Source organism: Thermochaetoides thermophila, assembly GCF_000221225.1.
Source record: "Thermochaetoides thermophila DSM 1495 unplaced genomic scaffold scf7180000011816, whole genome shotgun sequence".
NCBI lineage: Eukaryota > Fungi > Ascomycota > Sordariomycetes > Sordariales > Chaetomiaceae > Thermochaetoides > Thermochaetoides thermophila.
In genome coordinates, this window is record NW_006383032.1 from 1,250,826 (window position 1) to 1,275,086 (window position 24,261).

Below are 24,261 nucleotides of genomic sequence, written 5' to 3' on the forward strand. Positions count from 1 at the left end.
GGCGTGGGGAGGGGTAGGGGTACCCTACTGGATGTGGGAGCTGACCCGAAATATTGGGACTCCCAAATGGCGGGCTGTAAGTTTCCGAGCGCCAGGACATGCTCCATCTGACAACAAGAAAACCAAGAAAAATAACCCGTTTGGGAAGATTTGCTGCGTAGGCGCGGCTTTGAATACCGCCTGCAGTGCCAGTGACGTTTGAGCGCTGAACGCTGACAGGACTTCATTAAATCGACGATACCTTCTCTAGCAGCAGACTCGGCTAGAAAGGACCACATGGTCGCGGATGTTGCTTGGTTTTTTTTTAAAGCAGAGAAACACTCTAGAGAACAGACGACTTGGCAAAAGCCCGCCCAATTTCAATCTGCACTATCGGGTGTCCAACTCATCGGTCGTGAGGCTTTCGATAGTGCAAAGTTACTGTGTAACAGCCTCTTTCTGGCTACCTTTACTTACGCTACATCTCACCAAAAACCGATGGCTGTGACGTCGATAATTTCTGCGCTTAGGAAAGCATCGCAATCTCCTTCCCAAAAAGGAGGGCCGTTCAGATCTATCATCTATTCGGATTGCTTAAGCATGTACGTACGTGCTCGGCAGGGGGGAGTACTGTGCAAGATGAGAGATCTGCGAGTCAACATTGTGCTTTTGGGTCTTGGAGGATCGACTGGCTGATGAGCACGCCTAGGAGATGATGTCTTGTCTCCGAACATGGATCTGAGGCCTTGCCCCCAAGCTGTCCGTCATTGCTTCATGCGGGTGTGGGCTCGCCGGGGATGGCGAACAAAAGAAAACGAGACCCAGGCCGGACACCCCAAGTCTCTTCACTTTACTTTCACATCTCTCAGCCGTCTCCCGTCTTGTTGTTCATCCCCCCCCCCAACACCCTGGTCCTGGTAAGAAGCTAGCGCCATCAGAATGCAAGTGATGAAATCCCGCTGCCATCTTAACCACTGGAGGGGCCAAGAACTGCACCCGGAACCTAGCCGGTTGTCGCGAGACTCCTCTTCGGCTCTCTACATGGGCCACATGTGGAGACGAACAGTGACCTTGCTGCGTGGGCGGGCGGCAGAACTTTCTCAACGGTGCTTCGTGTTCAGCTAGCTGAGGAGAGAGGGGCAGAGAGGAATTGTGGGTGTGCTCTGTGTGAACCGGTCCATGGTTCACTTTGATGACACCCGATTTGGGACGGGAGTGGTGTCTGGTACGGATTCGGATACGCGAAGTATGAGGGTCCAGGATAAGCAATTAAGAAGAGAAAAAGAAAAATGACGGGTTGTGACCTACTGCCGAGGGTCAGGCAGCATCAGGCAGCGCTACGTGACAGTGTTGGATATGCGATGTAGCGAGAGATGGCCGTCGAGGGCTGAAACCAAATGTCCAATGTTGGCATCTAGCGAGTCCAAGTGTCCGACATCGAAGCCTTTGGAAAAATTCTCCTGCATGCCAATCTGCAGCGAAGATCGTAGAAAAAAGAAATGGAAATAAAAAAAGGGTGGAAGAAAACCTGTTGGTTACGGACTAAAATCAACTACCTTCCTTACCTCATGTCACGCACTCTGTCACGGGAACCCCGTTAATCGGTTCTCGGCCAAAGGAAGGTAGTCCCCTCCGCTCTTCCTGCACGACATCCACCGCCGTGTTCAAACCAGTGGGTCGTGCTTCCTATCCTCCAGCGCCAGCAGTGGGGTGCGCGTGCTGCAAGGTTTCAAGGCCCGCTAGCGCCTTCCGTTAGAAATGCCAACCAGGGTCCAAGTTTCCAACTCTGCGGTTGACATGGCTACGCCAACAAAGAGCTAGCAAGGTGTGAGGGAAGGCAGGCATGGAGCTCCATTTTTTGTTGTGGGAGCGACAGCAACCCTAGCGTTCACGGAAGACAACGGATCGACAGTTGCTCTCGCGCTAACCATACTGAGATGTCATGACCATGCCGAATTTGTGCGCAGGCTGCTCTTCTTCTTGCAGCCCCTCCGCTGTTGCAAGCTCACCTGTCGCGATTTCTGCATGGCCGTGCCACCAGCTGGACGATATGGAGCAGCACCGAGCACTGGACCTCTGTAGCAGTGCAGCATCACCAACCTCGTCGGCCGCTCGCCAGTTCGCCAGCTCACACCGCCGAGTTCGCCCTCGACGCGTGGCACGATACGCGCGCTCCTTCTGTAGACCAGCAACAATACCCACAGCTCAAGGTGGATTAATCCTGCACTATATGTGGACTGACTTCATGTTCAGCAGGTCGCGCGAGACTCTTAACAGAATATCATTGCAGATTACATAGCAATTTCTTCCCGATTAGTTAAGTGGTGTATTGGCAGTGAAAATGGACCGTTGTAGCGCCCGTGCGGCACAGCTACTCAGCGGCGGGTAGGTTGTTGCTCGCATTGCAGCGTCGCACTGTGGGAAGCGAAAACAGCCCGGAAGTGACCCGGCAAAAAGGATCAAAAGGTCAACCCTGGATGCTCTGCCGTGGGGGACGGGAATGACGGGACCCAAGTCGAAAGGCTGTGTGTAGTTCGGCGTCGAGTTTCTCCCGCACAAGACACTCTCAGCTTTGCGTTGAGATGGAAGTTTTTCGTTTGGCTCCCAAACCCCAATCTTCTTGCTCGTATCTCTTGAACATCGGAAGCATTTTAATTCCATACACCATCCTCATTCTGACAAGGGCTCTATGCTGGAAATGTTGACAACGTATGAGAGAGGATCGAGAGGATCGAGAGACACTGACATGTGCCGCAACTCCAAGTAGCAGTACCTCTCCTGTTTGTGCTTACCTACCTACCTACCTAACGTACACAACACACACACACACACACACATTTTACTGCCCTTCCCCAGCCTCCACTTACACACTTACCTAACGCATCCATACCTGTCTTGACACCTCACGCATGCGACGTCGTATACACAGTAACTTGGATCGAATCTTTACGAAAGCCTCATCTTTGACGTGGTCTTGCAGGTTGCATTGACGCCTGAACCCATTGCCAGCATGGCCCTTCTCACACCCAGATAGCGTCTGTGCCTTTCTGCATCAGCTAGAACAGGCGGGGTGGGAACACTGACACTCACCTCGGCATAGGTTCATCTGCATGAAGCCCTCTGCGGTTCGGAACGGCTTGGTAAAGCGACCAAATATGCGGCCCCGTTTAAGCTTAGAGCAGGGGGTCTCTGACAAACAAGCTCCGGCCCTGCCGATTTTCTGACCTGGTTGACGAGGATCACGATGATCATGTGAACATGATAGTTAGACCAGGTGGCTATACTTACGTGGGTAGATAGATCTGATAAAGCCCAAGATTGACTTCTACTTGTACAGCTTCTACGTAACAATGCTACATCTTTCTCTTCTTCCGTTCTCGGCACAACGTTCCCAGCCGCCAGCGATGAAACAAAAACTTTTGCCTCACACCGCTGGTCGGTCTGTTACGGATCTGTTATGCATTAAAGACCGGCACACCGACTATTTGATCAAGACTCCGTACCACCGACGATGTAACCGACGACCTAGTCGATCGATACACTGTACTGTACCATTTCTACAAAAGAAGCATGATTGTCGGAACCACCAAAGGGATACCTACAGTACGGTGCTCCTGGTTTTGTAAAAAAAAAGAAAGAAAGAAAGAAAGAAAGAAAGAAAAGAAAATAAAAAACGCTCGGCATATCGACGAGCGGGGAATCGAAACCCCACGTCGATAAAAAGGTTTCACTTAGTTCCACGCTTATCAAACAAGACTGAGAAATCGAAGAGTTAAGCGACTCTCTAGGATTTAATTCACGTAAAACTTCTGCCTCTTGCTCTCTTAACTGGAGGAAATGGTTCATCTGCAGAACTAACTCTTTTCACTGATTAAAAGCAAGATGTCTCAGAACTTCAGCTCGAGTTAATGATCATGTCTCAAAAAGATGCCGGACCTGTTCGGTGACCCCCACGGCAGGTCAAGTGCCGCCCAGCAGCAGCTGTCACACGACCAGCTTCTCGTCCAGGGCACAAAAGTGCCAGTGCGAAGAGCGGTGACGTTTGGGGAAAACTTGAATCCGTAGGACCATCGCCAAATGTCCAAGTCACTGCGGGCACGGCGACACCGATGTTGTCAGTAGGAGAAAGCGCAGTTCTTGACCTGAACCAGGATACGTACGCTGTGGTTCAAACACGCCATCATGCTGCTTGGCTTCATTGGCGAGCCCTGTTGGCGAGTGTGCCAACTCACTCCTTTTCAAACCCGATGCGGGAAGGAAGATGCAGCAATTGCATGCGTCTGCATGCATTCAGACATGCCCAACGTACACTCCACGTTAACCGCGGGGCGCACGTCACCTTGACGTGTCGCCGTACAGAAGGACATCGAAGAGCAGTTTGTCTGTTTGCCGAAGGTGAACAAGATATTGGAGAAAACGGGATACTGAGTCTGGTAAAACCGGACAACTTCCTCAATTGGAATATCTCTGAGATGTGTTTACACTTAACAGTGCACAAAGCCCCCGAAAGCGTGTCTTATGGGCTCTCCTAGGACTTGAGCTATCATCTGCGGTATGACATGGATCCAAGAAGCGGAACGGGAGGCTGGTTGAAAAGGGGTACACTCAGATCTTGTACGGATCAGTCCGGCCAACAAAGCCATCGGCAGGCTGACCATGGAATCGCCGCCGCGGCTTTCTGCGCTGCCCGACCGTGCATGCCGGCCGGATCGGAACCTGTCGGGGGGGGGGGGAGGAGGGGCGGAGGGGGGGGGAGCCAAGCATCACAAGCGCCGAGTCGGGCTGTCAGTCCTCCCACATGACAAGCCCCAGCCCAGCCTACCGTGGTCCATTTCCTCACCGTTGATGCAAGCCGTTGGCTCAGGCCACACCGGCGCCCGGGTTCGGTAAGGCACTTACGGATAGCGGTCTGCACGACAGGCTGGCTTGTCACACTCCGACCCGGTGGTCTAAGCAGCCAGGGCCATGCTCCGTTACCCGGCGCTTCGGGGACAACCTCTAATTCGTTGATCCCGGGCGGCGTGCAGATGCTGCAGATCATGTGTTTTAGCGGCTGATGTGGTGAAATGGGCAAGTACGGTTCCGTCCAAGGCAAGCTATCTGTATCTGGGGATAGGTGGCCGCGGTGTAGCCTCGCGAATGCCTACTCAACAAGCTACCTATGTACTTATGGTAAGTAGTGCACATACGCTGCCCAATCTCACCGGAGCGGCAGCATGGCACGACCTCGCCAATCTCGAGATCGCTGGGCACTGTGCAACAACATCGGCCTTGGCCTGATCTGCCCCAAGGTGGGCTGGACGGACAATTGCTGGGCTGTCGGCCCCCGGAAGTGGTTGGGAGCACAAGATGCCAAGCTTGTGGCGACTAATAAAATATAGGACTAGACGTGGTGTAATATGAGCGACGGGATGATGTGCAGCAGAGGTCCCCAAGGGCGAGAACTGCTGTCTGACCGGGTCTTCCCGCTCGGGAGATGAATGGCCAATTGGGTGACGGTTTGAGTGAGTGGCTTTTTATCATGATGGTGCTGGTTGTTTGTGGCCTGGCAACCGTCGGCTGGTGAAACATGATCTATCGGGCGTCAATCAATCTGGCAGGAAAAAATGTAGATAGCTACAAACAAGGCTGAGTGACCGTTGAACGAGGGGCAATTTTCAGACGCCATGAGTGGATGCTTAGACGCAGCTGTGCCGCGATGCACCCCTCAACTTAGAGTCACAGCAACAATATCCTCGACCCGAGTGCGCAGCAGCAGACAGATCTCGGGGTAGCTCTCTACCTGCCTAGATATCTTCCACGTTGCGCCATCACCGTAGTACAGCCGAATGAAGAGAGAGGGTTGCATGATCAGCAAGGCTTCCCGGTTCTCTCTCCTTTGCCTGAAGATTGTCATCCGCCCAACCCGTCCAACATCCATCAAGTTCTGTTTATTGACTCAATAGGTGATCAGCGCGGAAAGTGAGACTGCTGTGCGTTCCGGTCTCGGTGCATGGTTTCCCTGATACGGCAGTCGCTGAACGTTACGAAAAGCGTTGGGGATGTGCAAACGTGTAAGGCCGCAGGCGCCGTCATCTTTTGTTTTCAAGATGCAACGATACGCAACTGCCGGACGAGTGCAAGTCATGCTCCCCTTATGCATTCGCTCGAGCCGCATCATGTCTTCTAATTTTTCTGGCTCTTTGGCGAGCTTTGGGCAAAATTCCAGGCTGGAAATAATAAACTGGACAAAAGGCAATCGTGCCGTCGGCCTTTTTACCCCGCCGGCTATCGATAAATTTGCCAGCTTTTCTTAGGTCCCCGCATCGGATCGCAGCGGATCGGAGGGCCGTCTTCCGGCTCCAGAAGGAACAGTTGCACTCTATCCGTGCCCGCACTTTGATTCTAGGGGCGCCGGTATAAAAATGACGCCGTCAATAGTATGCGTGGTCGTTGGTGGGAGGTGTTTGCAAAAATCCGTTGCGATAGACGTTGAAGACCCTGGCTGAAGTCCGCAGTGTTTGTTTGTGGAACGCAAGGCAGGTCTCTGCTGGCCTGGATCTCGTTTTACCCGGGTACCTAGATCGGTCAGATCCAGACAAAAGCTAACACCAAACTAAGCAACTTCGAGCTCATCCAGCGAAATGGCCAGCACCGAGGGCATTCAGCAGTGGCAGGTCAGCGAGCCGTGGCTGAACATCCGCTGCGGGCTGGGCGAGGGCCCGTATTACGAATCCGCGAGCAACACGTTGCGCTTCGTCGACATCAAGAAGAAGCAGCTCCACACGGTGAGCCTGACAGAGGGACCCGCCTCGCACAAGGTGGTCGAGTTCGACGAGCGCATCACTGTCACTGCCGACATCGAAGGCCGCGATCCGCGCGACGCCATTGTTGTGGGCGCCAAGCAGGGCCTGGCTGTGCTCGACCGCAAGACGAATAAGTACGAATATGTTATCAAATTTCCCGAGGTGGCTGAGGGCCGTATTCGTAGCAATGATGGCGGGGTTGATCCTCACGGCCGCTTCTGGATGGGGACCATGACAGACTTTGGTTGTAACTTGGGCCCAGAGGGTGAGTGCTTCCTTCGCCTCCTTAGCTTCCCTTCACCAGCGCTCCCTTTCGCGTCACTCCGCTTCCCTGCACACCAGTTCTATGTTATGCAGCGCTGTCGCCAATAGCCAGCTCGAAGCCAGTGTTCCCCCTCCACGTGGCAAAGTTGCCGTCACAGCGCCGGTCCCGGGGCAAGTCGTCCCCGCATCCGACCGCTTCGCCGGTTGCTCGTCGTGGTTCCATTCATGCACGGCATGCCATGTGGCTTGACGTACTTGTTCCGCCGAACACTGGCATCCACTCGGGCTCGGCTTGCTGCACAACACTTCCTTCCTCTCCCTATTCGGCCCATCCGGCTGTCATGACCTGATTGAGCCCTTAGTTGTCTCGACAACGTCATTATTGTCTGACACGTATCCCTCCCACTCTCCTCCGTCCTAACGACAACAGGCTCCCTCTATTGCTTTGATGGCAACAACACTCCTGCTCCGACCAAGGTCAAGGGAGACCTGACCATCCCCAACACCATCGGCTGGTCGCCTGACGGCCGTACCATGTACTTCACGCACTCATCGGCTCGCACCATCTTCGCCTGGGACTACGACGTTGCTACAGGAGAGCTGTCCAACGAGCGCGTTTTCTACACCCACGACGGCCCTGGAGAGCCGGATGGTTTCAGAATTGATACCGAGGGAAACTTGTGGCATGCTGTGTACGGTGAGAGCAGGGTGTTGAAGATATCCCCTGAAGGAAAGATTGTGGGCGAGGTGAAGATCCCAGCCAGGAATGCTACTTGTGCAGAGTTGGTAGATGGCGTATTGTATGTAACCACAGCTGGCGATGATGAAGGGTCAGAGGAAGAGAGGAGGTATGCTGGTGCTGTTTTTAGGGTTGAGGTTGGCGCCCAGCCGACACCGAGGCATTTGTTCAAGTTGTGAGCGCGAGGCCTTGCTGAGTATGGAGTTCGGATGGGATATTGTTTGTTTACGTTGAGTATATCCATGATGATGACGTGTTATGAATTCAGTCGACCAGCATGCAATCCTGCAATGGAAGGTTTGCTGGGCTCAGTTCGTTCCTGGAAGGTCAAGGGAGTCGTCTGTCCCAAACTTTTCTGTGCTTGGAAGAGTAATGTTCATATTTTGTTTTGACTGACCAACCTACTACTCATGGTGTTTATTGTGTGTTTTGAGCTTAGAGACCCAATACGTAAGCTACGAGGGGGGTCGAGTTGCTGCATCCCTTGTCTGTCATGACACCAAGCCGGTCCAAACACTCACTCACATACTGCGTCACTGCTTGGTGGGTTGCCCAAGGTGCTAACAAGTTGCATTAATCACTGCAGTTCAACCTTAAAGGTGTCCTAAGAACTTAATCCTTGACTGCACTGCATACCACTCGAGGATGAACCACCTTCATTTTCGTTTATCTGATTTGAGTGGGTACATGTGAGAACCAGAACTTCTTTGCTCTTGGGAAGCCCATATTCATTACTGTTCTCTTTACGAAAGTTATAGTTTGGGCAGCTAATCTGAAGTGTGAGCATAATTTCTACCTGCCAGCGAAGAAGGATGTGAAAATGCGCGGCAAGGGCGGCAGTTAAGCTCTCGCAGCTCAACCTTCGGCCAATTGTTAGGCATCAGATCGTCACATATGACAGAAAATCAGACGAGGGATTGGGGGACACTTAACTGTTTAGAGCCATGGCAAGCCTGGAAACAAGCCAGGCTTCGTCCAGTGATGTTTCGAGCGCTTCCTTAGACTGTCTGGTCTATTGCGGCACAGCACAATGCATTAGATCGGGCCGTTTGTTGGGACCTTAGTTTTGCCACAAAGGTGATATTTTTTTAAAAGAAGACGAGTCAAATGGGTGAATTGGAAAATTTAGCTGCAGTTAGTGCCTACCTAGGGGGTTCAGGTTGAGAAGTTTTGATCGGTTTGAGCTGGCAGGGTTGATCATGGATTGGGGGTTGGACCGGAGGGTGAAGTGCCAAGGCCAGCTTCGAGCCTCAAGCTATTCCTTTTCTGCGCGGATCGGATTGACTTCGTGAATGACAAGTTTGATTTTAATCCTATCCATGCGACGTGTGACACTTCTTGAAATCTCGAAATGTTGTAGTTGCTAGTCTTCACCTCGAAGTACCCAGTAGTGCTTTATATCATTCCGATAATAGATAGCTAACAGGCATTGTTTCTATAGGCGTGATTTCTGCCTTTATCTTGCCGTGTTTGACATTTGTTGCTTCTCACGTGCTGAGTTGGTTGTTGCGCGTCATCGTTGTCGGCTCTCGACAGTTGCCAAACTCAAACCACAGTGCCTGGTAACATCTTTCCAGCACCACTTTGCACTTAAGTCAGATAAGCTATCTGTATCAACCAAAGTTAAGACTTGTTCTGTTGGATATCAGGCTGTATCTAGCCAAACGACCTGCCAAAAATCGGCTGGCCTAGCCAGTTATCCACAGCATTGGCCTCAGTTTGCAAATGTCTGAAGGCAATCCAAGGTAATAGACTCACTTGCCTAGGTCCGTTGTACCCATGGGGTGTTTGATTTACTCAGGGACACTTCAACGATTCTGAGGGTCCCCAAGGGGGCGCTGAGCCTGCCAGTGAGGGAATCAGTCAGACAGGGACCCGGAGATCGTTGACGTCAGTGAGGGTCTGAGAGCATCACAAGCCGAGGGGAAGGAAACGGCGCGTAAACAACTGGGGTATTGACTAGGATGGTAACTGTTGGCTGTGAGAGAAACCCGTCCACAAGTAGATGGATGAATTTAAGGCAATTCATTGAACGTAGAGCTGCTGAGTAATTAGCCTTAGGTTCCCGGTCACTATAGAAAAAAAAGCCTTCAAGTGTAAAGCGGATGCCGGAAAAAAAAACTATAGTCAGCATCGACTTTGTGTCTCCCTTATCTCTCTTTTAGATCATCAGCGAAACTAGGCAAAGAGAAAGAAACATGTCTACTGGCTGAATATCATTATTCCATTTTCATCCCAGTACAATTCGATTTACATCCAAGTGCTGATCCCAGTGCTGGCTAACTGTGAAGAGGAGAAACAAGTTCTTCACTTGACACCACGAGATGATGCAATAGAGTGGAATCCTTTTGTCGACTTGTCTGCGCAGACTTGCTTTCACTTGCATGAATCCACCCAGCATGAGAAACTGTGTGTATCCTTTGCAAGTAGCTGACGTAGAAAAAAAAATGGAGTGGAGAGCTAGGAGCTCGGCTCCGGAACCTCTACCAAACCCAGGGCCCAATACCCTTTCTTCCCTTCTCAGTCTGTTCTTTCTTTCCTCTTCTTCCCATCCCTAAACTATCATTCTCTGGGAGGGACTTATATCCCACGGTCTGCCTACCATTTTCATATTTCAGACAAACGAGTTCTCAAATAAGCACCACTTATCCTTCAACATGCGCTGGTGCCCCTTCGTCGTAATCGCCGCCTCCTCGGCTGCGGTACGCTTCCCTCTTTCACCTTCCGTAGCTCTTTCTAATACCCAATACAGGCTCAACAAACCACTACAACAATAACCGCCCTGCCCACGACAACTACGACCTTGGACACCTCCTCCCTGGCCTCTGTCTCCTCCTCGCTTTCCTCCAAACTCTCCTCCATCGATTCGTCCGTCTCTTCTCAAGTCGCGTCCCTCAGCTCGGCGGCTGCCTCTCTCGTATCGAGCTTGTCTTCCCAGCTAGCGACTGCCACGGACCCCTCCGTGCAGGCATCGCTTAGCAGCGCCATCAGCAGCGTGACGGCGCAGGAGAGCTCGATTATTAGTAGCATCACCGCTAGCGCTAGCAGCAGCGCGGCGAGCGAGACGAGCAAGGCTGGGGCTGCGCCCGTTCAGACAGGAGCGGTGGCTATGGGGGCTTTGCTTGGTGCTGCGGGGGCTGTTATGGTGGGATTCTAGGTAGGTAGGTAGGTAGGTAGGTATTAGGCTTGGAAGGTTGGTTTGAGTATGGCATTGGGTTAAGGGGAAAGTGGCTTGAAAGGAGGAGTTTTAAGGGATTTATCAAGAGTGGTATTTTGTGTATCTAAAAGCAACCTTGGAGATATATATGGCTTGAACATTGGACACAACGGTTTACATATGTATATCAATCAAAGTCCTATCTACTGATCTTATCGCTGTCACTATGGCGGAAGCATGGCGAATGATGAGTGAGCGAATCGACTCGGCAAGACACGACGATTACAATCAGAATGATCTTGGTCTTGATATCATACATACAAAGATTTGGTTCTCGTAGGACAGCCAAAATCAGGAGTGTCGGCCTTTTTCTCAAGCTTTTTGATTCTGGTGAGTGTTCCCGCGAAGTCCCATTACTCCAGCCGTCGATGACGTCATGTTTTAGCATCCACCAAGACTACCTTGACTATACGATCTCGGTTATCGAGCGATTTGATCCAGTCGAACGATGAAAGAGATGACGGAGCATATTTCAACAAAAAAGAGGTAACATTTTCCCAGATATCCAAGAGAGTATTCAATATATCATATTTCTGTTTACTATACAACCCCAATTCATTCCCAGATTTTTGAGCATTATTCCCCCTGAACCCCAACAGGGCCCACCGTACCCCCCTGAGCGGCCTGCACCGCACCCGTACCGACGCCTGCCCCCGTCACCTCCTTCTGCTTCGTAATCTCGAAGAATTCCGTCAGCCCCTTCACCACAACGTCGACGTTCATGTTAATCTGTGGCATCTTCTCATAACTGCCCTCCTTCATGATAGCGACTAATGCCAAGAACCGGTCCACCTCTCGCAGCATAATCGGCCTTCGGGCGTCGGCCAAGACCATTCCGCTTTCAGCCCACTCACACGCGACTTGCTGTTCCAAGGGTTGATGCCAGGGCGCACCTTCAAGACGAGCGCGCCACTCACGCGAGCGCGGCCAAGAGCCATACACCTCAGTGAAATCGATGATGACGTCGACAAAATCGGAGCAGATCTCATAGGAGGCCATGTCCTCTGGTCCCGTGGAATCGGTAGCAATATAGATCTTGGTGTTGACATCGAAGAGGTAAGCCTTTTCGAACCGGCAAGTCCGGCACAAGTTGGTGAGCATTGCCTCGAGCTGTCCCAAGCGGGGGATAAGTTTCTGGATGACCTTGGAGAAGGCCTCAAAGATGGAGTGGTTGTAGATGGAGGTGAGATGGAAGTTGACGGGGGCGTTTTCGATGCCCTGGTCGGAGAGCTCGTCTTGGATGCGGATGGTAATGTCGCGCTGGATATCTAGGCGGTAGTCGTCGCTTAGGCCGTCGACCTTGTGGATGAAGACCTCGATGTTGATGTGGGGGTAGCTGCGCTGGAGATGGAGGATGGTGGTGTTGAGCCTACGAACAGCCTCTAGGTAGTCGTCCTGGGCATCAATGACCCAAATGAGGGCGCCAATCTCGCCGAAGATGGCGTCCATGTCGAAGGCGAAGTTGGGATTGTCGAAGATGTCAATCTGCCCAGGAAAGTCCCAGACTTGGAACTCCATAAACGAGCTAAGGGGTTAGCTGGGGCTTCAGAGACAGTAGAATCAGAGCCGGCACTCACTTCAAGCTATCCTTCTGAATTCGCGCTGTTGATTCCAAGAACAGAGTCTCGCTCGGCGGTAGCTTGTGGAAGACCACACTAGAAATCGATGACTTGCCGCTCCTGAATTCATTAGCCCTTCCCTTTCCTTATGAGCCATACAACTCACCTTCTCTGTCCCATTAACAACAACCTTGGCTTCCCCCTAGGCTGCGGGACTGTGGCCGTGGAGTCGGGCACCTTGACGGCGATGGCGCCATCGTCCTTGGAAAGACGTTGTCTGTTCTGCTCATACACACGATAGAGTTTTAGCGCTGCTGGGCTTTGATACTTGGCCAAACGAGAGCGCAGGGCGCCGGCGTCCAGGTTGACTGGGCCGCTGCCCTCGACCGGAGTTGACATATTGAAGCAAAAGTGCGAGGACAAAAACAACAGAGACTCTGGGAGTCGACCAGACCGCCTCTGCCCTCAACCTATGGCACCCTCTCCCAGGGTTGTTTGCTTTTCTGCAAGAGAGGGAGGGCGCGCATTGGACGCGCGGAAGACGGAAAGGCAGCCAAGACGGGAGTGCTAACAATTGCGCAGGGCAAGACAGAAGAACGAGGGCGATGGGGGGGGGGGGAAAGGGCGTTTGCACGAGAGCGTTGAGAGAGAACAAACACAATGGAAGCGAGACACAACAGGGGACACTCAGTCTGCGCTGAACCAGCCCGCCAGCGTCACTGCTCAGCAGTACAGGCCGTCTGTCCGGCGTTCTCTCATTCTGTCCCTCCGCTGTTTGAGCTACCCTTTGATTGAGAGGAGGATAAAGAAAGGACAAGAAACGCCAGGCAGAAACAGAATCAGAGACCGCGTGTCACAAGAGCGGCGCAGGCCATGTATATTCCAGTCAAACTCGCAACGGCGACAACGCGCCGGCCCAGCGGCGTTTGACCGTGGCACAGAAACACACCCACTAAGGTGAGCCGAGTGAATTCAGTCTGCTAGGCATTCAGGGACCGGGCGTCCGCGCCAGACCTCGGCCGGTGTGACGCAGGTGCTTCGGGGAAAAAAGCAAGAGAGTCCCCGTCGGCAAGGCAATCCGTAGCTCACAGCTAACGACCATCAAAAATAAAATAACACCGTGTATCGTCGCAATCAAGTATCTGCCCAACATCTCGGCGTGGTCCGACGAGACTTGTAGACCGCGTGAGATTTTTGTTATAGTGTATGGATGACCCCGAGCACTTATCCATGCTCATGTCTAAAATCCCCAACTAGCCGAGCTATGCGCCGGTTGACTGGGTTGGCTGAAATGGGACGAACACCAACATTCGGTGCTGACAGCCGTCATGTCGTGGTTTCATGCTGTCCTCAGCCAGACAAGAGTGCTAGACCCGTTCAGCTCCCGAGTGCTCACGGCCGTTGCGGGCGGGCTCGGGAGAAATGACATAACACCGAGAGGGCGCGACGCATAAACGCTTGAGACTCAAACCCGCGGCGAAGTCCATATCCAAAGAGGAAACACTGTGCAAGATGTAGAAAAGGCAAGACGAATAAAAGTACAAGAAAAAAAAAAAGAAAGCTCACCTCCATCGTGTTGGGTATTTGTGCAACCAAATCACACTCACACAGGCACACCGACGTCCCCTCTCAGACAGCAATTAGCTCACCGCACTGACACTGGCACCCTTCACCAAACTTCAATTGAATTCCTGTCCAACGAGGCGGAAACGAAACGGCCCGGTTTTGGTTGGTAGGTAGGCACGCAGAGTAAACGCGGCTGATGAGACGGCGAACGGAGTCAGAGACAGACCGGTGAGCCACAGGGAGGGGTCGGGTAAGAGCGAAGCGGCGGCTGTGCTCCGAGAAAGCTTTCCCTCTAGAAGAAGGTCAGGATTCAAGAATTTCCAGCCCAATCCGGACGGATGAATCCCGTCTTGGGATGTCAGGCCAGGTAGGCGGACCAGGGTCGGGGTACGAGAGGCATGAAACGTCTGTGATTCTGCTCTTTTAGCCTTATGCCTGTGCTCACCCGTGACCTCCGGTCCATTCGTCCCGACGAGTTGGTTCGTTCCGGAAGCACCTGGCATTGGTTTGCTGATTGTTGGCCTGATTAAGGGGACGGTGGGAAAAAATCCGACGACTTACTGTGCTGGATGCTGTATAAGTATACTCGGCCACTGGAACTCGGAGGGGCACTGTAGCACGAACGAGCTACGATAGGACAGACCGGGAGCAAATGCACAAAGGCAGGTGATTCCCTAAAAGGCCGAGTCCCAGAAGAAGGGGTAGATTGCTGATAGAGAGAGGAGTATCCGGATTGAAGGTGAGCAACTATCCAGCCAGCAACGCCGATCCCGAAGATTTCTGGTCAGGGGCATGAATCCAAGCTCAGCAAGGCTCGGATTAATGAGCTCAAGTACTTTATGGATCTGAACCGTACGCGAACAGCAGTCCAAGAATCCAGGCTTACCCCGCAGCAACGAGTCGATATTTAGCAAGCAGCCTTGAGAACGAAATAGCGATTATGGTCAATGAAATATACAAGTGTGTGTTTGCGCGAATCGTTCCCAAAACCGTTGCGCCATCAGTTGGATATTGCAGAATGGAGGAGGATGGGAACAAAAGAGAGGGGGGAGAAAGCAAGCGCTGCTCCGTCGGCTGGTACATGTACATATCGATAATGCCGTGGTCCACGTCTCTTCTTATCATGCTGGGGCTCTCGGTGACGAGGTGAGCCTTGACCGAGACCCACCTTGATCATGTAATCAAGACAAAAAAGCACCCATTACGTCATCAAATCTCTTTTGCTCTCTTTTCGCTTTTGTCGCCTATTCCCACCGTGTCGACGATTCTGACGGTTGCCCCAGAACCTGTCTTTTCAACAGAAACGAATACACAAAATGGATACAAACTCATGATAAAACAAAAACTAATAAACGAAACCACTCGAATCCCGATGTTACCCTCACTCATTGTTGTCCGTGTCTCGTCGCCTCGCAATCATGGCATTTCTCCCTTCGTGTTCCCAATAATGGCATCGACGCTCGTTCCTGTAGCTTTTTGACTACCGACCTCCCGAAGATAGTCGACATGAAACTCCTCTTGTTGCGTGCTTTTTGCGATGTTTGCTTGACATTCCGAGCTCGATGATTTGGCTCTTGAGGCTTCCCATCTTCCCCTTCTCTCAGTGCCGTTCCTTCATCGAGGGCCTCTTCTGCACTTGATGGAGGAGTAATGACCTCTGGTGTCACTCTCCTCGCTGCTAGTGCCTGCTGCCTTCTCGTCAACGCCCGTCCGCAGTCTCTCACAAAGCAAAGAGGTAAAGAAAACTATGCCACTTACCTTCAACCCCAATCTCTTCCCAACCCGTCCCCTTCTACCTTCCTTTCCCAATCTCCTGACCTCCCCTTCCACATGTGCTCCCAACGTATCGCCCCCGGTGGCCAGTCCTTCCTCAGAAAACGGCACAAACCTTACCAACCCCCTTGCGCACCCGACTCCAAGTGACTCTTCCATGTGCCTCATGACCTGCGTTGCATTGCGGCGGTGCTCTACCAAGTTGTTGGAGCAGTATAGCACCTCGCGAGGGGCGCTGATGGTCAGGATGTAGGCGGGGTCGAAGGAGCCAGCAAAGAACATGCATACGCCGTGGTGTACTGTGACAGCGATGGAGGAGACAGGGCGGCGGTAGCGAGTTGAGAGATGGTAGGAAAGTTCAGTTATGAAGGTGAACTCGTCTGAGATCTGGTTTGGTCGTTAGCTGCCATCTGCCGTGAAGACGAGAATGCTTGGATAGGAAAAGGCGGCATACGATGACATTCGTTTTCACTTCCGCAAGAACAAGGGCGTCCCCGTGGACGCGATCTTTTGCGAGAGCATGCAGACGCTGCACCTGCTTTTCTTTCTCCACCTCGTCCTCCCTTCGCGACAGCGATGGTGATGTGAAGACACCAGTTAAAACTCCCGACGCGTCAGTGGCCTGCTCCTCACCCTTATCCTGACTTTCCCTCCTTTTGGGGGAACTCTCTCTGGCCCTGGCTACATCACCTGGTAGCCGCCGGCTCCTAATCGCTCTTATGGCCTTCATCTTCTCACTGCCGCTATTGTCGACGTTTGTCACCAGCCTGGCAATCGGTGACTGTGTCCTTTGGTGCTGCTGTTGTTGGCCCTACCTCTGTTGCTGCCTGTGGACGGTCTTGCCGGGTGATGAGGCTGATACAGATGAAGAAGCATGAGGCCGTTCTTGAACCGCCAGCGGTGGTCGTCGCGTCTGAGGTTGTTTTATCACTGTCCCGCTGTTTGTATCGGTGCTAGCAGCGCTCAGGCTACGACAACTGGTAACGCTACGCAGGCTTCCCCTGCTTCGTATGCTCGGGGGCCTGCGAGACGGTGACGGCGACGGAGCTGGGGATGGGGATGCGCGTCGGCTGCTGGACATGTTTGGGATCGATTACGAGTTCGATATTGTGGGCTGGGAGCTAAGTGCTTGGATTCCCTGTCAACTGTGTCGGTCTAGTAGTGTTGTGTGGTCGACTGAGCTGTGTATCCAACGGTTATGTCGTGCAAACAAGAGATGCTATCGGTTGTTGAAGGTTTCAAGTACGGGAAAGTCAATTGGTAAGAAGCAGTGCCTGATCCTGATAATCTCGCTACACCTAGTCTTCCGCAAGATTCCCCATAGTGCTTACACAGGTGCCTTCCGGGAGTCGGCATGTGCAAACGCTAGCTGGTTACCTGCTCTGACAGAGCTCTAACCGATGGTCAACACCTCGTTCCTACCCTCCCACGCTCAGCTAGCGCCTTTCAAACTATATATACTATTCCCAGCGCCTTACCTAGCGCCAATTAACCCCTCCACTTGGCCAAAGAAAAGGGTGCCGCCTGCCTGTAGTGACGGCCGTTCACTCCCTCGGGCCCAGCGTTCGATTCGAGGGGTAGGCGTCATCCCTTCCCATCCCAAAAATGCTGGCCCGGAGATGGGTAGGGGCTCGTTCCCCCATGCTGCCGCCGCCGTCGTCGTCGTCGATGGCTGCCTACCGTACGAAGCAAAGCACCTGCGGGAGATTTTTGTAGCTGGTCACTTCACAGTCACCTGGCAGTGGGCTGACACGTGAACTTTTTGCGGTTGTCATTTTTTCTTCTTTTCCATGTCCTTCCTTCCTTTCTTGCGCTTCTTTTTTCTCTTCATTATTTTGATTTTTCTTCACATCATCGCGTCGTCTTTATTTCCCCGTTTTGTTTATCATTTATCTCTCCATCTTGATCATCAAAGTGTTACCCGCGTTGCTCTAATCTAAAGGATGAAACATTTGTCCCTGGTCGTCTTGGATTACCGACGAAGTTCCCAGCCTGTCTGTAGCATGTAGGGGTGTCGGGTTTTCTGTTTGCTCACGTTTCTCTTGCTGTAAGGCGCCGTTTGATAAAATGCTGCTGTTTATGGACAAGAGATTTAAGCGATGAAATTACCCCTATCCGATGCCTAATGTAATGAGATGACCACGGAAATTGAGAAGCCATGCTGACGACAACAAAGGTCATGTAAGTCGGGAGTGAGAATGCTACAGTCGAGAAACCTTACAACCTAGAAGACCAGCACTATGAAGAACATGTAGAATGACAATACAATACTGGCCGTATCCCTTCCACGCCCTTGCCCAAAGAAACACACGAGTGAGAAAAAGATCATACGGGACCGCTCCTTGGCCGGAGGGAGCTTCCCGTCAAGGGTACATTATTTAGAGGAGATCGTCGAGATTCAACACCTTATCCCCTTATGCTTCACTCTCGGGCTCCCCGTCTCATGCATGTAGTCATCCCTCATTGCTCGCCCTTCTCCCTGTTCTCAACTTCCCAAACATCGCTCCTCACCTTCTCAACAATCCACACCAGCCCGAGCACGACAACCTCCACGGGCAGCGTCACCAATGCAACATATGAAGCAGACCGTCCCTGGCGGCAAATCTCCCCCCACTTAGGCTGAACTTTCATGGGAACGTCGTTCCATCTGCAGGCCCATGAAACAATCGTGTCTGGTCTGTTAACAGAAGGGAGCGAAGCGTAGTGCAGACCCAGGGCGGTCAGAATCCCGGATAGGGCGAGAAGAGGGGGAAGGAGAGAAATGGCAGTTCTCGATGTGCTGGGGCGGAACTGTTTCGTGTGTGTTAGTCACCTTGCCACTAGAGACAGAGGAGGGAGGGGGAAAGTGTACGTTAGCCCTCCCAAACCCTACGACAAACACATTTCCGACGACTGCCAGGCTTCCTGCCACGATATACCCAATTGTTGGCTTCAAATCGGTATCACGAGGCCACAGTGGGAGGAAATATTGCGGCCCGAGGTTTGTATCGTCGTATATGCGGAGGGTGTTGGCTGCGAGACCAAGGATGGAAAGGCCTAAAAGCAAGCCGAGGGATGCGGTGCCCATCAGGGCAAAGGAGAGGGTGCGGAGAGTGTGCCGTTTAGATTGTATCTGGGCATCGCAGGTGACTGAGGAAGAGGAGGAGGAGGTGGACGAGGGCTTGGTGAAGAGGTGCATCTTTATTGGATCGGAGACGACGTTGTGAGAATGAAGACTAGGTGATATTATTCTTTGTAGTCCAGAGAAGAAGACTTGCTGTGAAGTCGTCAACAAAAAGGGGGTGATTAGGGGATATAGATTGGCAGGTTGTTGGATCAAAGCAAAGATAAGCAGTGCAATACTCTTAAGGAGTGAACCGTTCTGCGGTAAACACTACCAAATTACACCAAGAGTCTATTTCTCTCGAGCCGAAACAACGCCTGTGTGACTGAGAAGGTGGACGCAAAGGCAAGCATCCGACTCAGGGGAACACCACCATACTAATACCCGTCCAAGTCCACTGAGACAAAGTCTAACCCTCTCACAACATTTGCAGTGATGGCAACCTGCAGCATCCATTTTCGTAGATCTACCTCTCCCAGAAAACGCCTACAACCAACGGGCGGTTAAGCTTGGTCCTTTCCGATCGGATAGGTATGTAAGCGACAGTCAGCGGCTAGCCCAGCTAGCTCTGCCACCTTGAGAAGCACCAAAGAACCAAAAATTCTAGTCTTCCTGTACGCAAAATTCCCTGGTCCGATCACAGTTAGACTAGTAGGTTGCGTCAACGGCACTCTCCGCGCAGACCTAAGCGCCGGAACCGCGCCTCGGCGCGGCACACAATTGGCCATTTTCTTTCTCTTGCAGCTGGTTGGCCGCTCGACAACATCTTACTGAGCGCCCATCCTTTCATCCTTGATCCCAAAGGAAAGAATATGCATGTCTTTCCCGCTTGTTGGTCAGCATCTTGGCCTGTTTGCGAATCTCGTGCCACTCGTCTGCGGCCTATTGCTGGGGCCTGCGATTCTGGCATTGGTGGAATGTTTATTCGCAGGTTGGATGGGAACCTTGTGGATGCATATCATCTTCGGTGCATGCGTTTTTGTCGCCTTTATGGGCGGTAAGTGGTTAACGTCAATATGAGGGAACGGCAAAGCGAGGATGGAGAGAAACGTGAAACTTTTTCTGGAACGGATGGGCAGCGTCCCGAGCAAGCGAGCCGCGCGTTTGTCTGCATGGTTGGTGCTTCGGGCTTCCTGAATCCGGATAATGAGGACAGAAATAAGGTTAAATGTATAAACTGTTGGCCGATCTGGATGGAAACGCGGGCTGGATCGGGGAATCCATCGGAAGGAATGCGGAGACTGTTTTCGAAATGATCATTGGTGAGGAAGAAGTGCTAGAGAGAGTTCGTTGGGGGAAGCTTCACATCACAGACCCTAACCCTTGTATAAACCAGCTGACCAAGCGCAGATTGAGGAGGGACGGTAGGAGCTTGTTGAATGGTGTTGACTTTATGTAAGACTCTCTGTCTCTAATTCTTTATGAATCCTTTTCTCTATCTCCAAATCCAAGAGATAAATTCTCCTCCCTAGGGTATCACAAACTCCGTCCCTCTTTTTCGTGGTTGAACACAAACCCCTCAATGCGCAACACTCCGTCTCAACCGCTCCCCCCCCCCACAAACCACACCCAAATCTCTTTTCCCTTATGTACAGCTTATTTCTTACCCTGTAGCTTCCCCTTCTCTTGCCCGCTTAACTTTGGTCACTCAATATCCTTCACGCAAACTATTTACGCCCCATTTACAGCCTTCACACCATCCAACCCCAGCCCAACGCCCATCTTCCTCCCCCTAACCACAGCCTTCAGCGCCCAGCCCACAGCCTCTAAATCCCCCAACAACCCAATATGCCCCCTATCCGTTTGTACCTTGCCACCCTTGGCAAGCTTATACCCCTCGGGCAGCATCGACTCTTTAGCCAACACAACTCCATCTCCTGACTTAAAAAGCAGATCATCGTACGCATCGGCGTGAGCGATGGCTTCGCGAGAGGCGACCTGGGCTGCGTAGGTTGTCGGAAGGGATTTTGAATAAATGACTGCGTGTGGAGGATAGAGATTGGCGGATTGGTGGGAAGAGTTATGAGTGAGTTCTTGGCGGAATTGGCGCGTCCGGGAGAGTACCCGGCGCAGATAATCCAGGGCTTGCTCGCGGGAGGGAGACTTGCCACTATGGTTGCTGCTGGACGTGGTGTGGTTGTGGTTGGAATCGAATATCATCGAGGTAGGCCGGGAGCTGGATTTGTGGTGAGAGTCAGATTTGTGCTTGCCGTGGCTGTTGGTACCTCCATTCTTCCTCAGCGGCAAGCTTGACAACGAATCCGACAAACTCAATAGCGACCCCAGGGTCGTGCTCCTGGACAGTGGCGGCAGCGGCGGATCTGACACGCAAGGACAGAACCTATACCGGATCCAATCGTCCACGTTGTAAAAGTCGACCCGATACTCTTCCTTGGTGTGCTTATCCACGAAGCAGAACCCGTCTTCAGGGAGGAAGACAAACGTCGTGCGCAACGAAAAGTTCACCTGCGCCGTCAGCAGCTTCTCATTCAGCAGCACTGGATCCCCGTTACGCAGCGGGCCCAGGATGTTAATACACCGCTGCGGCGTGCCGGCGTACACAACACCTGAAAACAGCTCCGGCCTCTGGTTGACCGCGTGCCGGACGATCAAGCCGCCCAAGCTGTGCGCAATCACCAAAGCACCCTTCTTCTCTTTAGGGAGCGTCGGATCCGAGTTGCACGGCAACTTTTCCAAGAACTCAACAAGCTGCTTCGATAATCGATGCGGGCTCAGCCGCCAATCATACCCATAATCATGTACCCTCAGCTTCCCCTCCTTTGCATTCGGGCTCTCCCTGAGCCGCTTAAACAACCGCCTAGCAATATCGACGGGCCCAATATGCTGCAGCATGCCGTCGGGAATAATATGTTGCGTCATGTTCTCCTCATCCACATCGTCGAGTCCGACCTCAAGATTGACTTTGCGCACGCCGAGTTGGACCTTCACGGGAACCCAGAGCCTGCGATGTGGAGGTTTGGCTGAGCGTAAGATCGAACCACGGTAGCCACCTAAGATGACCACGTCACCAGTGAGGTCCTCGAGGACCTCGTCGAGGGTACCTTTTGGTGTCCGGGAGGGAGTTGGCAAGGAACTTGCGCGGCGCACTCCTGGTTGGGAGTCGCGCTTCAAGGGAGCGTTGAGGATACCTGTCACGCCAATTAGTTTGCTGGTGAGCACACAAGAGTGCGGGCTGTTCAGAAGACGTACTCGACATCTGAGGCAACCGGAACGAAGCTCCCTCAAACGTATCCATGATTGCCTTCACCCTCACGTTCACTTGCTCCCTCACATGCGCAAACCGCTCATCCTCTCCATACGACGTAACCCTTGACAGGGTCTGATACACCAACGACTCGTCCGACGCGGAGCGGTGCAGAGTCCCACTCGGCTCCTGCTCCTGCTCTTCCGACTCCTGAGCATTCTTGCGCCCCGAAGCATTGTTCAATGACAACGATGAAGAGGAAGTGGACTTCGACGTTGGGCTGCTCGGCTTCAAATGCGTAGGAAATGACAGCGACGGCAATGCCTTCGACAACCTCTTCAATGCACTCTCGCCAGCTGACTGCGTTCGCCTATGCTTCGACCGGGACTGCAAGGCTGCCGACATGGACGACATGAACCGGCCCGGCTCGGCCGCGGTTGAGGAGAGCTGAAGCTTCCCTGGGATCGGGATCGCTGGACCTGTCGGCAGGGGCACAGTTGACGACCGCTTTGGACGTCCCGAGACATCCGACCAGGAGAACCTGTTGGGTTTCCCTACTGGGCTGGATGGAGGGCTCGCCTCGGCCTCATTCCTGGCATCATGCTTTGCCAGAGCGGCAAGCTTGTCTGCAGCAGGTGTGCATGATGCCGTAAGACGAGTCGCCGACAGGGAGATGGCCGGCTGGAGGACCGAGCAGGCGTCGTCCTGATTCACATCGACTTCAATGTCGTTGTCTTCAGTGCTATCCGAGGCTTGTGCTGGTGATGACACAACAACTTCTGGAACAGGAACAGGGCCATTCACTACGCGGCTCTGTTCCTGGGATTCCTGAATGCTGCCCGGGCAGCTCAGGTCGGGATGGTCCATGGATGTCAGGCCTTGCCCGGCGCGGTTTTACTTCAGCTTCTGGTTGCTATGAAATAAATGAATAGTGTGTGAAGATGTGTATGAGATCGCGAAACAGAGGTGAAAATCCAAGGGTGCAGATGAACGCCTTGCGGCTTATGAGTTCTTCGCTTCTGATGAAATACAAGGTCCTTGCCTGCTGCTCTTCATGGTTAGCAGGGTCCAGAGGATCAAGATGCTGGCGCTGGATCCGGGCCTAGGATTGTGGGACTGGGTTCGGATGAAGTCGCCTTGCTCTTCAAATTCCTTTTTTTCGCAGCGAAAGTTCTTTGCTTTGATGACATTTGAACCTTTTAGACAGCCAGTTATCTATGATTGCTGAGCTGGCCAATGACCTTCAGCTAGAGCATTCAAGTTATTTGCCTGCTTGTCCACGCGACAGCGACGCTCGCAGAAGATCGACTGTAGATCCGGATGTTCTTGACTCGCAGCCAACCTGGGCTTGACTTGACAGGGTTGGTGAAGTCAGGAACTTAAAAGGCCAACCGGCTCGCTCGGAGCCTCAGAGTCTGACGGGGTCGTTTTTGTGTCCCATAATCAGGCCTCCCCACGCCAACTTGGCCGTCTTCGGGCCCTGGCTTGTCACTCCTCGATCGGCACCTGCGGGTAGACCGCAGAAAGCCCAGGAAACAGGGTGTCAGCATGCTGGTAAAGCACAGCGTGGCAGCGGCAGCATAGAGATGAGATATTGGGATTGGACACCTGCCCTATCTCGCACGGCGGTGTGACTCCAATCAGTAACGTGCCCCGGTGTTACCATTATTACCATGCACTAGCTGGTTTCAGCATCATTGTTTCCCCTGTTTTCGGTGCCATGTCTTCTGCTTTCAGGTCCCTTGAAACCACCTGTTTTCCTCCCTAGCAAAACCACTTTACCTTGACGTCATCTCATCCATACTGACGCGGGGGACGATCGTTCCAGATCGCCTTGGCAGCGGGAAGAGCTGTTGTCGGGGCGAAAAGCCGCTTACTCTGGGCGTTGATGCTCAGCCTGTCGGTGTCCACTTGTGTGGCCCACCGCGCCAATGTTTGGTCGGTTCCGGAGGGCTGTTGGGGCTGTTGGCCTGACCATTGGGCTATGAAACTGTCTTCATGATATTATTTGTGAATGAAAGCGAGATAACAGAGCTATCATCAATGGCATTCAGTGTTGCCATCGCTTGCA

At 52.5% G+C, this 24,261-nt stretch overlaps 6 protein-coding genes across 6 annotated transcripts; 2 read left to right on the plus strand and 4 right to left on the minus strand.

Moving 5' to 3' along the window:
* Positions 1–6,602: 6,602 nt before the first annotated feature.
* On the plus strand, positions 6,603–7,946 carry CTHT_0024290 (uncharacterized protein; the record flags this gene model as incomplete). The annotated part of the gene is made up of 2 exons (XM_006692828.1): positions 6,603–7,029; positions 7,459–7,946. 2 exons carry the CDS (start codon positions 6,603–6,605, stop codon positions 7,944–7,946), a joined length of 915 nt encoding a protein of 304 aa, XP_006692891.1.
* Positions 7,947–10,424: 2,478 nt separating this feature from the next.
* Positions 10,425–10,924, plus strand: CTHT_0024300 (uncharacterized protein; the record flags this gene model as incomplete). Its single annotated transcript, XM_006692829.1, has 2 exons — positions 10,425–10,469; positions 10,520–10,924. The coding sequence occupies 2 exons, from the start codon at positions 10,425–10,427 to the stop codon at positions 10,922–10,924; spliced, it is 450 nt and encodes a 149-aa protein (XP_006692892.1).
* A 636-nt stretch (positions 10,925–11,560) lies between these two features.
* On the minus strand, positions 11,561–12,942 carry CTHT_0024310 (putative GTP binding protein; the record flags this gene model as incomplete). Its single annotated transcript, XM_006692830.1, has 3 exons — positions 11,561–12,509; positions 12,562–12,639; positions 12,710–12,942. 3 exons carry the CDS (start codon positions 12,940–12,942, stop codon positions 11,561–11,563), a joined length of 1,260 nt encoding a protein of 419 aa, XP_006692893.1.
* Positions 12,943–15,723: 2,781 nt separating this feature from the next.
* On the minus strand, positions 15,724–16,612 carry CTHT_0024320 (uncharacterized protein; the record flags this gene model as incomplete). Its single annotated transcript, XM_006692831.1, has 3 exons — positions 15,724–15,826; positions 15,998–16,269; positions 16,337–16,612. 3 exons carry the CDS (start codon positions 16,610–16,612, stop codon positions 15,724–15,726), a joined length of 651 nt encoding a protein of 216 aa, XP_006692894.1.
* A 1,730-nt stretch (positions 16,613–18,342) lies between these two features.
* CTHT_0024330 (thiamine biosynthetic bifunctional enzyme-like protein) lies at positions 18,343–19,060 on the minus strand (the record flags this gene model as incomplete). Its single annotated transcript, XM_006692832.1, has 2 exons — positions 18,343–18,672; positions 18,734–19,060. 2 exons carry the CDS (start codon positions 19,058–19,060, stop codon positions 18,343–18,345), a joined length of 657 nt encoding a protein of 218 aa, XP_006692895.1.
* A 1,596-nt stretch (positions 19,061–20,656) lies between these two features.
* Positions 20,657–23,057, minus strand: CTHT_0024340 (phosphatidylcholine-sterol O-acyltransferase-like protein; the record flags this gene model as incomplete). Its single annotated transcript, XM_006692833.1, has 2 exons — positions 20,657–22,134; positions 22,196–23,057. The coding sequence occupies 2 exons, from the start codon at positions 23,055–23,057 to the stop codon at positions 20,657–20,659; spliced, it is 2,340 nt and encodes a 779-aa protein (XP_006692896.1).
* Between the last annotated feature and the right edge of the window lie 1,204 nt (positions 23,058–24,261).